The sequence below is a fragment of the Pelodiscus sinensis genome, chromosome 13 (assembly GCF_052426305.1).
Source record: "Pelodiscus sinensis isolate ZL-2025 chromosome 13, ASM5242630v1, whole genome shotgun sequence".
Classification (NCBI taxonomy): domain Eukaryota; kingdom Metazoa; phylum Chordata; order Testudines; family Trionychidae; genus Pelodiscus; species Pelodiscus sinensis.
The window spans coordinates 34,033,432-34,047,753 of NC_143064.1; the positions used below are offsets into that span (position 1 = coordinate 34,033,432).

General features: G+C 38.5%; 1 protein-coding gene across 1 annotated transcript in view; it reads left to right on the plus strand.

Annotated features, from left to right (window-relative positions):
• LOC142831310 (connector enhancer of kinase suppressor of ras 2-like) overlaps window positions 1–11,937 on the plus strand; it is a 242,667-nt gene extending 230,730 nt beyond the window's left edge. The window contains exon 10 of the mRNA XM_089781719.1: window positions 11,686–11,937. Within this exon, the coding sequence (XP_089637845.1) occupies window positions 11,686–11,937 (252 nt within the window). The remainder of the gene's footprint in view (window positions 1–11,685) is intronic.
• Window positions 11,938–14,322: the final 2,385 nt, after the last annotated feature.

Sequence of the window (14,322 nt, forward strand, 5' to 3'; positions counted from 1 at the left end):
AAATGACATATTAAAGTACTGCTTGCTACCTTGACATTTGTATTTAATGCTTACTCCTAGGAAGAGAAAGGAGAGAGATGTATAACAAAGGGAAATTTCTTGTAGGAATTCTGTTTGTTGTGGTTTCCTCTTTGCCTTTTCTCTTCCTTGCTATTTTTCCCATCTGCGGAAGGGATGCTGCTTATTCTTTTTTTTCTCTGTTATGTCTATCCTTATTTCTGCTTTGGAAGTAGCTAAGGGAGGGGTCTGACCAGGTCTTTTTATGTGGAATGTTCCAACTCTCAAACCTTTTGCTTCCCTGCTTATTGGTAGGTGGAGCCTTAATGCCATTTGTTCTGTACAGAAGAAACTATGTTGAACAGAATTACTCATAATTCTATTCTTCCCTAAAGAATTTTGAGCTGAAGGGGAACTCTGACTCATCAAAGTGCCTGAAACAGCCAGTAACCCTTTTAGTGTGGTGAGACATGAGATGCTCATAAGTGACTTTGGGACTTTTTCTATATGTAATAATAATAATTATTGATGTCATTAGTATGCATGACATCTGTATTCTAAGATCCATATTCTAAGGGAAAACTAAGAATGGCCACGTTATTGACAGTGGTACAAATGGAAGAAAGTGGGAATAGATTAGTATTTGTGTTTTATCATAGTGACTTTGAGTTGGTGGCTGGATATCCAACAAGAGACACCAAAGAGAATAGTAAATATATGGCAGGAGAGTGAAAAGACATGGGATAAGTAAGATATAGTAATTGATGGTCCTTAACCACTCCTACACCTCCAGAGATATGGTATAGAAGAGAGGACATGGGTTCCCACAGAAAGAGAATGAGAAGAGGAAAGAGACATTCAAAGAAAGATTGGAAAGGCAGAAAGAGAACCAGCTGAACACAGATTCATGAACATTAATGTGTCAATTCTATTTGGTTATTCAAGCAGGTATTTTGAAACAAATAGGTTTCTTACAAATCTCTCCCATTTTCTCCAGTGCTAAATATGAAAATGAGGGATTTTAGGTGCACAAAAGTGGCACAACATTCTGACTATTTTGATCACAGTAATTTCATATTTTCACACATTTTAGTGGGTGGATTTTGGCCCATGAAAGCATATGCCCAAATAAATCTATTCGTCTTTAGTGTGCCACAGGACTCCTCTATGTTTTTGCAGATACTAACATGGCTCCTCCTCTGATACAAATGTTAGCATTCTAGGGAACAGTATTTTTAGAGCTGCTATTTTGAGAGTTACATTCTTTTGACACTTATGCCAGCTTGCTGAAGAACTTTCATCCCATGTCTCTTTCTCACACACACATACCATCTTCTGTTACTGTAACAGTCAAATCACTGAATAATTTAGCCTTTTAAGCTTCTTCTCTATTATTATTCACACTGAATATATAGAATTTGATTCAGAACAGTTTAAATGAGAGCCATCAAAGAACTTAAAAGCTTTGTCTGGCTGTTACCATTACTGGGATAGCTTCTCCATATTTTTGTAGGTTTTTCCATGTTTTTACTTTTAAACAAGTAGAAAATGTTCTAATTAAAAGAACAAGATTATTTGACCACTTTTAGTCAGCAAGGCTCATGTTACCTAAGAAGAAAGGGATTAAAATCATGGTGTTGTTATCAGTGGTAGCTGTTCTCACTGCTGCCTCCTCAGTATACCTTTCATGATCCCTGCATTGCCTGTGAAAGTTATACTGGGCCCCCAAATAATGCTCCCTGATTTTGGCACCATTTTCTCCCATTTGTGAAGTAATAATTTCTGTCATACATAAAGATGCCATGGAAGGGCAGATCCCCAACCAGTGCTATGGTGATTAAGGATGGAGTGTTCGCTATAACCGTTAACTCTTAATCCTAATGGGAAAATATAAATGTTAACATTTGTAATGATTTCACTGTTACGCATTTCAGTAGAAACACCCGCTCACTTGGGGATCTTGTTTTCTGGTTCTTAATACAATATGGAGACTGTGAATAAAATACCTCCACTTTTGCTTAATGAGTAGTCATTCCCTACTCAGTCAGAATCCATTTTATAAATGGGAAGAGCACAAATATAGAACACTGGTTCACAATGTCATAATTTATAGATAGATCAAGTTGAACAAAGGCTCAATTATGCTGTTCAAAGACGATACAATAATGTTCTGCCCTGTATTTGGTGATATGAGAGCAGTGGTAGTGCTAATAGCTCTGATCTCATTTATGCAGACACATTATTAAGCATCCTCCCTGGTGTTATCTTTTCTATTAGGATAATTTTAATGTAAGTTTTCATTATTATGTGAATTACCTTTAGTCTGTATTATTAAATCTAATTAACTGAATGTACACCTTAAAAAACCTAAAGGAGCAACATCTCCTCTGTAGGATTGATGTCTTTTTAAAAGGGTACTACACCATAGAAGCAACGCAATGTTACTTAAGGCTAATGGTTTTAAAAATGACAAAACCTTGCTCTAGGAACACTTCTTAGCTAGATTTCTAATGATATATTTAGAATTTCAGTTTATAATGTCCATGCTGCTAAGAGCTTTTCATCATATTCTGCTTGTAATGATTACACATTGCCCTCAATATATTTTCTCAGTGTTTTAATGGTTTTGTCATTAAGATTTCTCCTGCAAATAATTTATCAGTTACAAGTTAATTATTTATCATTCTTCTTTAAGGAGATGATGAAATCAGAGATTTCTGAATTATAAAAGTATACTCATCTATGAAAATCAAAAGTGGTTCGTTTTTCATGACATAGCCAAGTGATAATAGAACTAGCCTTTGTCAATTTCTAGGCAATGCACAGAGATAGAATAGTTCATATGGAATTCGTTTGCACAGATATCAAGAACATTATCGGATTTTAAAATATGTTTAAAATATCCTCATCTTCATAATTATTTTTAAAATGTAATTTTCTCAGGACTTCTGTCTACAAATATTTTTTCAAACCGAGCCCAGTAGTTTACTTCACAGGGGTTGAAAGTTAATGAAATGGCCAAAGATCACTTGGAAGGTTCAAGTTTGACCTGAAATCACAAAAAGAAATGCTCCACTACACACTTGGTCCTCTCACAGTGATCCTTTCTACTCACACTTGCTCTCACAAGCTCAAAGTCACTTGCAAAAGACCCTGAACCTATACCCTGAAAATAACCAACATGGTAAGAAGAGGAGACTCATGGTTTTTGAGGTTCAGGAAGGAGGTGGCTATTAGGCTACGTCTAGACTGCTGGTTTCTTTTGGAAGAAGCTTTTCTGGAAGAGATCTTCTGGAAAAAACCTCTTCTGAAAGAGAGCGTCCACACTTCCAAAGCGCATTGAAAAAGCAATCCACTTTTTTGAAAGATAGCGTCCACACTGAATGGACGCTATCTCTCATTTAAGCTGTGATTATTATGGATGGAGTGGCCACTAGGGCACCTGTGCTTTTTCCTCTTTTCTCTTCTTTCAAAAGAACTTCCTCTTCCCCATCCACCCATGTATTTTTCCAAAAGAGCTCTTTCGGAAAAAGGCTTCTTCCTCTCAGACAGGAGTTTACCACAATGTTGGAAAAATCCCTCTGTTCTTTAAAATTTTTTTTCGAAAGAACATGATTTCAGGGTGGATGTAAATGAAGTCTTTTAGGAAAAATGGCTGTTTTTCTGAAAAAACTCTGTAGTGTAGACATAGCCTTAGAGAAGAGGAGGGGAAAGCACTATAAGAAGTTTCCTTGCTAAGCAAGCCACCTCTACCCAGGTTGCAGAATTTTTTAAGCATAGACTAACAATCACAGACTCAGATGTCCAACTCAATATTCAGTTTGAATAGCATGAGATTTAGGCTTTATCTTCACTACACAGCTTTTGATAACATGACTGTGTCAATTAAAGTTGAGAGGCATAAATGCTGTTTGTCAGCAATTTTGCCAACAAAATATTTCCACCCCATACAAGCAGGATTTGTGCTGTTAACAGGAGAGCATTCCTGCCAACAACAAGCTGTTTCTACCACCTCTTGCTGTGGCAAAGCTTTTGTCTTTCGGGTGGGTGGGCAGAGTCATACAACGAATGCCCCTATGGATGGGAAGGACTGGGACTAAGACTCATTCTCTATCCTTCTATGCTCCATAGTGCAGCTATCTCTATTGTGTCTTCACCTCTTCTTGGAGGACTACCGGTTCTTCTCTTCATCTTTGTTCTCCTATTTTCTATTACTGCCTCCTTTCCCCTTCATTTTCCAACTCAGTGAACCTGTTTCCCAGTTCTGCTTCTCCTTCACTAGCTAGACTCGTCTTTTGTCTTTTTTTCTAGAATCAAATGTTTCAGTTGACTGCTTTCCTCTTCCAACAATTTACCCTCTCAGGTCTCTTGTTCAGCATGCTTCTTCAAGTCTTGAGGTCGCCCTTCAGCCCCCTCTCTTGTTCTCTCCATCATCCACCTAAATCCCCTTTGAAACTTAACCATAGTTTCTAGATGCATCTGCAAACCTCTTCTGTCCTATTCTATCGACAATCATTAGGCACAATCATTAGGCACCATTTGGATGTTCTGTATTTTGTGTGTTCATTTGTGTGTGTATAAACTCAACAATAATTAAGAGATTGTTTCAGAAACAGAATTACTGCTTTTTCTAGAGAGATAGAAGAACAGGTAGTCATGCTGAACTGCTTTAATGCTTAGAAATTAATTTGTGCAGCAGAGATAAAGAACTAAGAGGCAAACAGCAAGGTGTCTCTTGAAGCTGAGAGAACATTTAGGAGGTGTGTCATAGAAGAGAAATATAAACTCTTCAGTTTATTATTATTAAAACCAGAGGTGGAAAGTAACTAAATAGAAATACTTCATTACACTGCTCAAGTACATTTCTTGGTATTTGTACTTGACTCAAGTAATTTATTTTTGTGATACTTTGATGTTTACTCAAGCAGTTTTTTTAGAAAATATTGTACATTTTACTCCACTACCATTTCTCAGTTACTCGCTCCTTTCATCACCCCTTGACAATTGCACATGCCAGCATTCTGATTTACTAAAGCACAGCTGCATGCGAAAAGCATCCAATTGTCATGCAGCATCTATTATTTTTTTAAAATAACCAATAACCCTACATCTCACCCAGAACCCCACCCTCACCCCCATCCCTATACCACTCCCTGGCAGCCTTCTCCTGCACACTGAACTCCTCATTTTGGCCTCACCCCAGAGCCTGGGGGGAGGGGAGGAGAGGACTCACAAAATCTACTAACCCTGGGACTCCAGAAGAGTTAATCTGACCTGTGGGAATCCCTGAAGCTTGGTCCACCCTGCCTTCCCTCCCCTCCCTCTCCCCTGCCATAGGGCTGGAGCACTAAGGGAGTGAGGTATCTCAGTTGGGGGCCACATCAGTGAGGGTTGGGATTTTGGTTTTTTTTTTTTTGTTGGGGTGGGGAGTTGCCTCTCACTTGTGTGGCCCCAACTGATTTTTCAGTAGATCAGTGGCCCCCGACCCATAAAAAGGTTCCCAACCCCTGATCTACAGTTTTCCAGAAGGAGCATCTTCATCAACAGCTGTGGTTTTATACTTAAAATGGCAGACAGCAATATGGTTCACTCGGCCGTACCTTAAGGATCTTTTTTAATTGAAAGATGTTACAGGATCTTCAGTATACCTTTGATATCTTCTTTGGTTACCAAAGACCATGGAAGTGGCATCAACTTGCTATCAAATTTAAAGAATCATGTAGAGGTATGTAAAATTCTCTTTTCCTTAGCTGTCCAGTTTAGTTTATGATGATAGCTTTATGTGGATAGTATAATGTACTTTGTTGTATGGAGTTTATTTAACCACGTATGTAAGACTTCTTAGTTGCGGTGTCTCAACAAACTGCTAACTTAGACTTGTTTTTTAATTACTTATGTTTCATATATAAGTAGCTAGTTACACAGTTTGGAAAACTTTTGTTTTCTTTACTAGAAATCTGGAACAAAACACGGCTAATATCACAGATTTCAAAAGCTACTGCTTTTTTGATGCCCTTAGTATCAAACATGTTCTTCACTCACTAATTTAATTGCTAAATTAGCCATTAAATCTGTAAGTAAAAGTCATTAATTGAAATTTTAAGTGAAAATTTATTTTATTTTATTTTATTTGCAGAGAAAACACCCCAAAATCAGCTGGAGAAACACATCAGGTTTATTACTATTATGCAACAGAGAAAGAGGGAGTCAGCCCACACTTCTGGTTCCACAAGCAAGCAGCTCAAGATTGATACTATGGCACCATTATGCGTGTATCACAGGCCATAGTGGACAAGGCAGTGATGAAGAACATCGTTGATGGCCTCCAGAAATTTAGCTTTGTTGAGCTACCAGCATTTAAAGACTTTATTCATGATCTACTGCCTAACTCTACCATCATATCAAGATCTACTCTACGTACCAAGATCTTTGATGCTGTCTAAAGCATGCGGAGAAATTTGATTGATGCCATGTGTGAAATGCAATGCATTGCCGCCACCACAGACTGCTGGGCAGCCAGGCAATGCAGCTTCATTGGTGTAACAGCTCCCTGGATTGCTCCCAACAGTCTGAAGATACATTCTGCTGTACTAGCATGTAGGCATCTAAAAGGCTCATACACCTTTGATGTTTTGGCCAGTGCCCTAAATGACATTCATTCTGTATATCAAAAAAGAGAGAAGCTTATTAGAACAACAGGTAATGGGCAAATTTCTAAGCTTTCTAAGTAATTAACCACCAGAATACTGAAGGAGGCAGTTTGGAACCAGAGGAAGAAACTGATAATGATGATGAAGAAAACGAAGTTGAATTTCACAAAACTGCAGATGTCCTTTGGTATGTCTACACTGCATGGCTATTTCAGGATACCGGAAGTATCCCGAAATAGCTACCCCATGTCTATGCAAGCCACCTGTTATTTTGAAATATTTTTCAAAATAATGGGTGTGCTATTTTACCATCCCAGTAAACCTCGTTACATGAGGGATAAGGGATTGCTAGAAATAGCGTGTTATTTTGAAATCTGGAACTGTCTAGATGTGCCAGATTTCAAAATAAGCTATTTCAAAATAGATTCAAGATAAGATACGCAGTTTGCATAGCACAAATTGTGCATCTTATTTTGAGTTTAGGGTGTCATGTAGACACACCCCTGGGCACCGATAACGGCCTTGACTACCACCTACCAAAACACCACCATTGTGCCTGTCACTTGTTGAACCTAGTTTCATCTGTAGATGTTGTACAGGCTGAATCAAATGACACCTACAAAAAAGTTGACCAGATCCACTTTTGCCAAATGCCAAGCACTTTGGAATAAGACTTGACACTCAGCTATTGGAGCAGAAATGGTGGAAGCAGAATGGAAACTTCAGTTAATTTGACCAAACCAGACAAGATGGAACTCTACATTTCTGGCTGTGGAGAGAAATGAACAAGGAAAAACGGCCATAAAAATGTGTTTGCAGCACACAAACTTAACATGTAAGTAGCAGTTCTTGGCTTTATTATTTTTCTTTTTGTTTAAAAAAACCTTGTAATCGTGCTGTATTTACCTTAATTAACAATGTCTATTAACTATTCTACAGGCTGGATGCAGGAGAGCTGGCCTTCTTGGCAGAATATACCGTGGTCATGGGCCCTGTGGTGAAGGCACTAAATATTCTCCAAGCAGAAACCAGAGCACAAATGGGATGGCTGGTTCCTACGTTATATCAGATGGATTCAAAACTGCAAACACTCACGATGTCTTTCAAGTTCTGTAGGCTACTTGTAGATGTACTTTGGTGTGGCATTAAGAAGGGTTCGGTGCAATGTTTGAGGACCCAGAATTGATCTCAGCTGCCATCTTGCTGACAAAGTTTAGGACTGCTTGGACCAAGGATGATGCTGTGATTAGAAAAGGTAAGAGACTGTGTTAAAGCAGTACAGCCTGTCAATACAGGCTCCCATGCAATATCGTTGCAATAGGCTGACAGAAAGAGGTTTCAGTATGACTGGTTGTTTTGGGATGAGAATGTTTTTTACCTACTAGCTAATATTTTGCATATGTTTAATTCATTTGTCACATGTTTAGTTCTGCAGTGAAATGTTATGAGGGAAAGCAGATTTATCCTTGGATTGATTTAAAGGAGCCATCTAGATCTGATAGCTCATTAGTTGGCAACACCATTTTTCTGTAATGTTATTTATTTAATTTCATAACTAACCTCAGTTTTTATATTAGTTCGTATTAATTTATTTTCCAGTACTGGGCTTCACTACATCAGACAACAGATGGAGATCCTACTGGACCCACTTGAATAGCAGAATGGCTCTTCTGATGAAGAGTACTTCTTTGCTTCAATGAAGTCCTCTTGCATAAATGAAACTGCAAGGCAGCTTGATGGTATTTAGCCTGTTCAGCAGACACCATGGATCAGCTGCGGTCCTTTCCTACAATCAGGGAGGTGTCCATCAGGGCCAACACACCTCTGCCTGCCTCAGCTGCCTCTTCAGTGTTTCTGGACTCATATTTTGTCCTAGGAGAACAAGGTTTGACTCTGATAATTTTGAAAAACAACTGCTTTTAAGGTTGAACAAACATTTTTGTAATGAATCATTACAATGCTAAAATGCTAAAAATTCACACGTGTGAATGTGGACAAAATAAATACATTTCTGTAATTTGACTCCTGTATTTAATTTGGTCATTCTTTAACTTTGTAAATGTAGGCTAAGACTACATTTAAATTCCAGATTTGAAATATAAATTTACAGTATATGTGTGTATATAATATATGTGTATGTATGCATATATATATATACATATACATATATGCATATATATGCGCACATTATATGTATGTGTATGTATGTATATATGTGTGTGTGTGTATATATATACACACACACACACATACATACATATGTGAAAAATAATGGTGCCCTTGATAACTCGGATGGTTAATCGTATATTTCCATAGGACGGCTACTTTTTCCTTTCTGGATACTTGAGTACAGTAAAGATGCGATACTTTTGCTCAGGTATTTTTTTCAAAGAAGCAGTACTTTACTCGAGTAACTTTTTTGGGTACTTTTTCTACCACTGATTAAAACAAAGAATAGCCTGCATTGTAATTTTAAGAGACAGCATTGTTGATGCTATAGACTTGGCAAAAAAATCCTATTTTCCTCCAATCCCCTTTTACTGAAATGTGGATGCTGATGTGATCAACATACAATAGTTTTCAGGTGTGTAAAGTGATGTGGTGATCCATGCTAGACTTGAGCTTTGCTTGCCTTGTAAAATAAGGAGAAGCAAAGTTTAGAGAACAACATTGTGCAGGTAAAAATAATTTAAAGCATAGAAGAGATGAGTGTGCCAAATATTTTCCTTCAGAATAAATTATTCTAAGAAAATACTCAAGCTATCTAAGGAAACTTTCGAGAATTCTTGAAGCTCTCTCTTTATTTCAGTGTTGCTGTACAAATACATGAAAACATTGCACAACAAGAGTCTTTCCTCTTACATGTGTATTTCCTTGGGCCTTAAATATCCTGACTATCTTGGTTCTTGTTCTTCAGAAGGTCTCTGCTGTTTTCTGCTATGTTGTTCAGATACACTTTCCTCAAGCTCTTCCCCTGAAGAATCCCCTTAGGATTTTTAAAGAGATTGTTTCCACAGAATTGTTTTGATGAGGAACACAAGTGGCTACCATGGGAATGATAACACTGACAGTAAAGATGACACAATTGACAGTCTCAATTGAATTTGGAGTTTTTTAGCCTTCTGGGAAGAAAGTATGCTCAGAATCTCATTTTCTTATAAAATGCTTACACTGTCTAACAAAAATGATAGCATAACACACTATGGTAAATGTGGAGTATTATAATAGCTTTTAGCCAACCATCTCAAACATACATGCATGGTGTTCCATAATGCCTCCTTGAGGTAGGTAAGTGTTCTTATTGCTGTTTTACAGATGGGAAGCTAAAGCACAGAGAAGCTAACACACTTGATTAGCTTTACAGAAGCTGGTCGGTGTCAGAGCTGGGAATAGAACCTAAATGTTGCTTTCCTGATTATAAGTTGTATGTTCTAATGTTTAGGCAGCATTCTTTCATGATCTACTCTGTTAGGGTATGTCTACACTTGCTCCCTAGTCCGAACTAGGAATGCAAATGTAGCATACCGAAGTTGCTAATGAAGCACAGGATTTAAATATCCCGTGCTTGATTAGCATATTCGTGTCCGGTCACCATTTTAAAAAGCCATTAGTCCGAATTAACTAGTCGTATGTAGATGCAGTATTCCGAAAGAAACCCCTTCCCTCGGATTAACTGTTACTCCTCGTGCAATGAGGAGTATTTAAATCCTGCGCTTCATTAGCAACTTCGGTATGCTACATTTGCATCCCTAGGTCGGACTAGGGAGCAAGTGTAGACATACTTAGATATTCATTAAGAACATATGAGCAGAAATTCATATTTAAGGAATATTTACAGCGAAGTAGCAACCTTTAGCATAAATGACAGTCATATAAATTAGTGCCATGAAGGCAAAGGTGCCCAGTACCTCAGATATTGTTACATTTTGTAATATATTGGAGGATAAACAATAGCTTATACTGTGCATGTGGACCGGAAACCACAGCCCTATATTTGGCTTTCACTCCTTTATGATAATTCATGAAGAAGACCCTCCTAACATCCAGTGGATATCAATATAATGATAATACAAAAAATGTTCTTTATTTGTGGCAGAATTCATACTTCTTTTACTGCATAAAATTTACTAAAATTATGTGAACATCATATAAATATTTCAAAAATTCTTTCATACACTTTTTTGTACATTGAGGCCATCATTTACATTACTTAACTTTTTAAAATACCTTTTAGCTTTACAGGATGATAGAAGATATATTCATAAACATAAATTGAAAATGTATAGCTTACATTTTTTAACTTAAAAAAAATTAAATGTAAAATCAGAAAAAAAATGTATGCAAAATAACAAAAACCCTGAAAATCTCGTGCTATTCAGTGAGAGATGCAAGAGAAATCCCCTTCAGAGTTAGCGATACTTTTCTTTGTGTTGTAATTATCATTTATAATAATTTGAGAACTTCAGTTCCTTTCAGTGGAACTGTTGGTAATTCAAACAAATAGTATACTATCTTTAATTAATCCCTTAAAGAAGTTGCATTATGGTTGTCCAATGATATCCCTTCTCCTATCTCCCTGCCACATCCAAAAAATAAACCGCTTCTGTTTAAACACAGAGGATACAGTTTGTAACTATTCAATGACTATTATTGCTCTTCCTAAAGAGAAATACAATAATAATTCAGTGGCAAAGATCATTAAAATTATCAGTTTGTTTAGAAGACAAAAAAATTATAGCATTACATTAGTATTTTCCAAAACTGCTGGTTACTTTATACCTTTAGGAATAGAATAAGATTTCCTCTCTATTATAAAAAATAAGCAAAAATACCTAAAAAAAACAACCCAGCTTCAGCATCATCATTTTTGTCCTAGAGAAATCAAATATAATTCATAATTGATTCTCCTATTTGCAAGGAATGGACTGTAATGCAGTTCCATTTTAATAGACTATTTCAGTTTAACACAAAACTTCCTCGATGTTTCGGTAAGTTAAGTGGAAATCTTTCAAAGTTCCATTATGGGCTGTCTTCTCAGGTTGGCTGGCAGTTAAAGAACCTTGTTAATGCATTGCGGGAAGACCCAAATGGAGTGATCTTAACCTTGAAGAAACGTCCTCAAAACACCTTGGTTTCTGCTCCTGCACTTCTGAAGAATGTGAGGTGGAAGCCTTTGGCCCTTCAGGTAAGAAGGCTGTTGAAACGACAGTGTTTTATGGTGAATGTATCCTTTGTTAAAGACCAAAGTAGTAGAGTGACCATTTCTTCCAAACAGAAGCTACAGGTATAACTATAGGACAGTTCATAATGACAACAGACCGAAAATTAGTTAAAGTGCTGGGACTTTCTAATGGCTTAAGGATCAGCATTCTGGTACAATCAAGCTAATTGTTTTTCCTCCATATCTTTGTTTGACTGGCGAGCAAAGGAGTCAAAAGAGGCAGCTGCAAACAACAATATATTAAATATATCTAACAATTCTAGACCAACTCCAACTCAGTTGCTTACTGTCTCCAGCAAAAGCAATACAGTCCTTCCAGTCATTTTTCTACATTTCCATCATATCCTAGCAAGTCTTTTGTAATCTTTTCAAGAGGGAATTCCAATCCCTTTGGATTTCTGACATGGTATATTTATTTCCATATTTTCCACATTTTTGGCCAAAAAGATTATGGCTCATTTAAAGATCCAGTAATACCTTTATGTTTTCTTGTTCTGTGGAAATTTGCCAATATAAAAATAAGCAGTTATAAAGCATAATGGCTGATATGCTTGTCTGCTTGGTTTCCTTCAACATGATTATAGTTTCCCATTATTTGGAAATGTCAGTGCTATTCAGAAAATATTGGCATATGTAGTAGAAACTGACACACCAAAAAATTGCAAACAAAAACTCTTAAGGCAATTTTCCTGAATAAACAAATGGCTGCCTATTTCTAAATTTTAAAATTGTATAAGATTCACTAAGAAGTTTCTGCACTTTTATGATGTGCAAAGCAGGTTTGGAAATTTGTTTGTATCATTCAGAAAAAGTGAATAATTTTTAATCCAGTTTGAATAAACTCCCTTTTTCCATATTTCCCATCCCTTAGTCACAACCAAAGAAGTGTGTACTCCCTTCTGTCTTTTCATCTTTCATTCTCAACAGTGATCACATCTCCTCTTTGGTCTCTAAAGGCACATCTATACAGCAGAGCTAAAGCCGAAATAAGCTACGCAACTTCAGCTACATCAATTGCTTAGTTTAAGTTGAAATAGCTTATTTCAGCTTTTGTCACTGTCTACACAGCAGGAAGTCTGAGAAAAAGCACTCTTTCTCTGACTTCCCTTACTCCTTGTAAAATGAGGGTTACAGGAGTCAGAATAAGAAGTCATCCAGCTTGACATTATTTCAATGTTATGTCAAAATAACTGCTTATTGATAGCTATTCTGAAATAACACTGCTGTGTAGATGTACCCTTGCCATCCCCAGCCCTTATACCTGTCTCAACCTAGTGAGAGTGAGGTGCGGGGTGGGAATGAGGGATTTGGGTGTGGGAAGAGGTGAGAAGCAGAAGCTCTGGGAGGGAATTTGGATGCAGGATAAGGGGCTGTTGACTCAGGGAGGGGGCTCTAGGCTGGGGAGTGTTGGGTTCAGGTGGAAGGTTGGGGTGCTGAGCAAGCCAGGGCTTGTGGATGTGAGGGTGCAGGAGTTTGGGCTGGATATGTGAGGGACTCAGGGCAAGAAGGTTGTGAGTATGATGGGCTCAGGACATAGATTTGTGATGTGTGGATGGTGGAGGAATGTTGTGGCAGGAGACTGAGGATGTGGGGATGCAGGAGTGTGGGGATGTAAGGGGCTCAGGACAGGGGGTTCCAGTGTATGATAGGCTCAAATTTGGGGTCAGGTGGTGCAGGAGTGTTATGATGCTGCAGTGAAATGGGAGTTTGGTCCCAATTGGGGGCTTGTTGGCCTGGCTTCATTTTTAAATAAAATATTATGTCAAACTCAAAAGGTTTTAGCATTGTCTTTATTTATGAGAGGGGTGAGGAACCTGTTTTAAGTCAGAAAAGTCAGTTGGGGCCACAAGTGAGATGCAAAAAAACAAAACAAAAAGCTCTTCCAAAAAACCCCAAGCCTCACTAATGTGGTCCCAAATGTGCTGGTGGGGGTAGGGGACAGAGTGCTAGTGGGTGCTGGTGCTGGGGAGAGGGTGCTGCTGGGTGAAAGGATGCTGGCTCAGGTGGCAGGGTGCTGGAGTCAGGGACATGGTCCTGCTGGGCACTAGGGTGACTGGCAGGGTGCTGGGACAAGGAACAGGGTGCTGCTGGGTGCTAGTGAGGAGGGCAGGGTGCTGGGGCCAGGGCCAGGGCAGTGCTGAGTCTTGGGGTGTGAGGCAAGGTGCTGGGGCCAAGGCGGTGCTAGGGTGGATGGCAGGGCTGCCAAGGAGCAGGATAGGGATGGGGTGCAGGATCTGGGAGGGAGCTGGGGGGCGGAAGGGGACAAGGTCCGGGTGGTAGGTAGGGTGCAGAAGCAGGCTGGATGTACGGTGTCTGGCTACAAGGGAGGGTGCGAGGAGGGGACTTGGGTAGGAGTTGGACCTCCCTGATCTGGCACCCTCTAGACCTGACTGGTCCCAGATGAGGAATTTTTGGACCAGGGGAGGTCATTTCAGGGCTCCTGGTGTTCCCCCC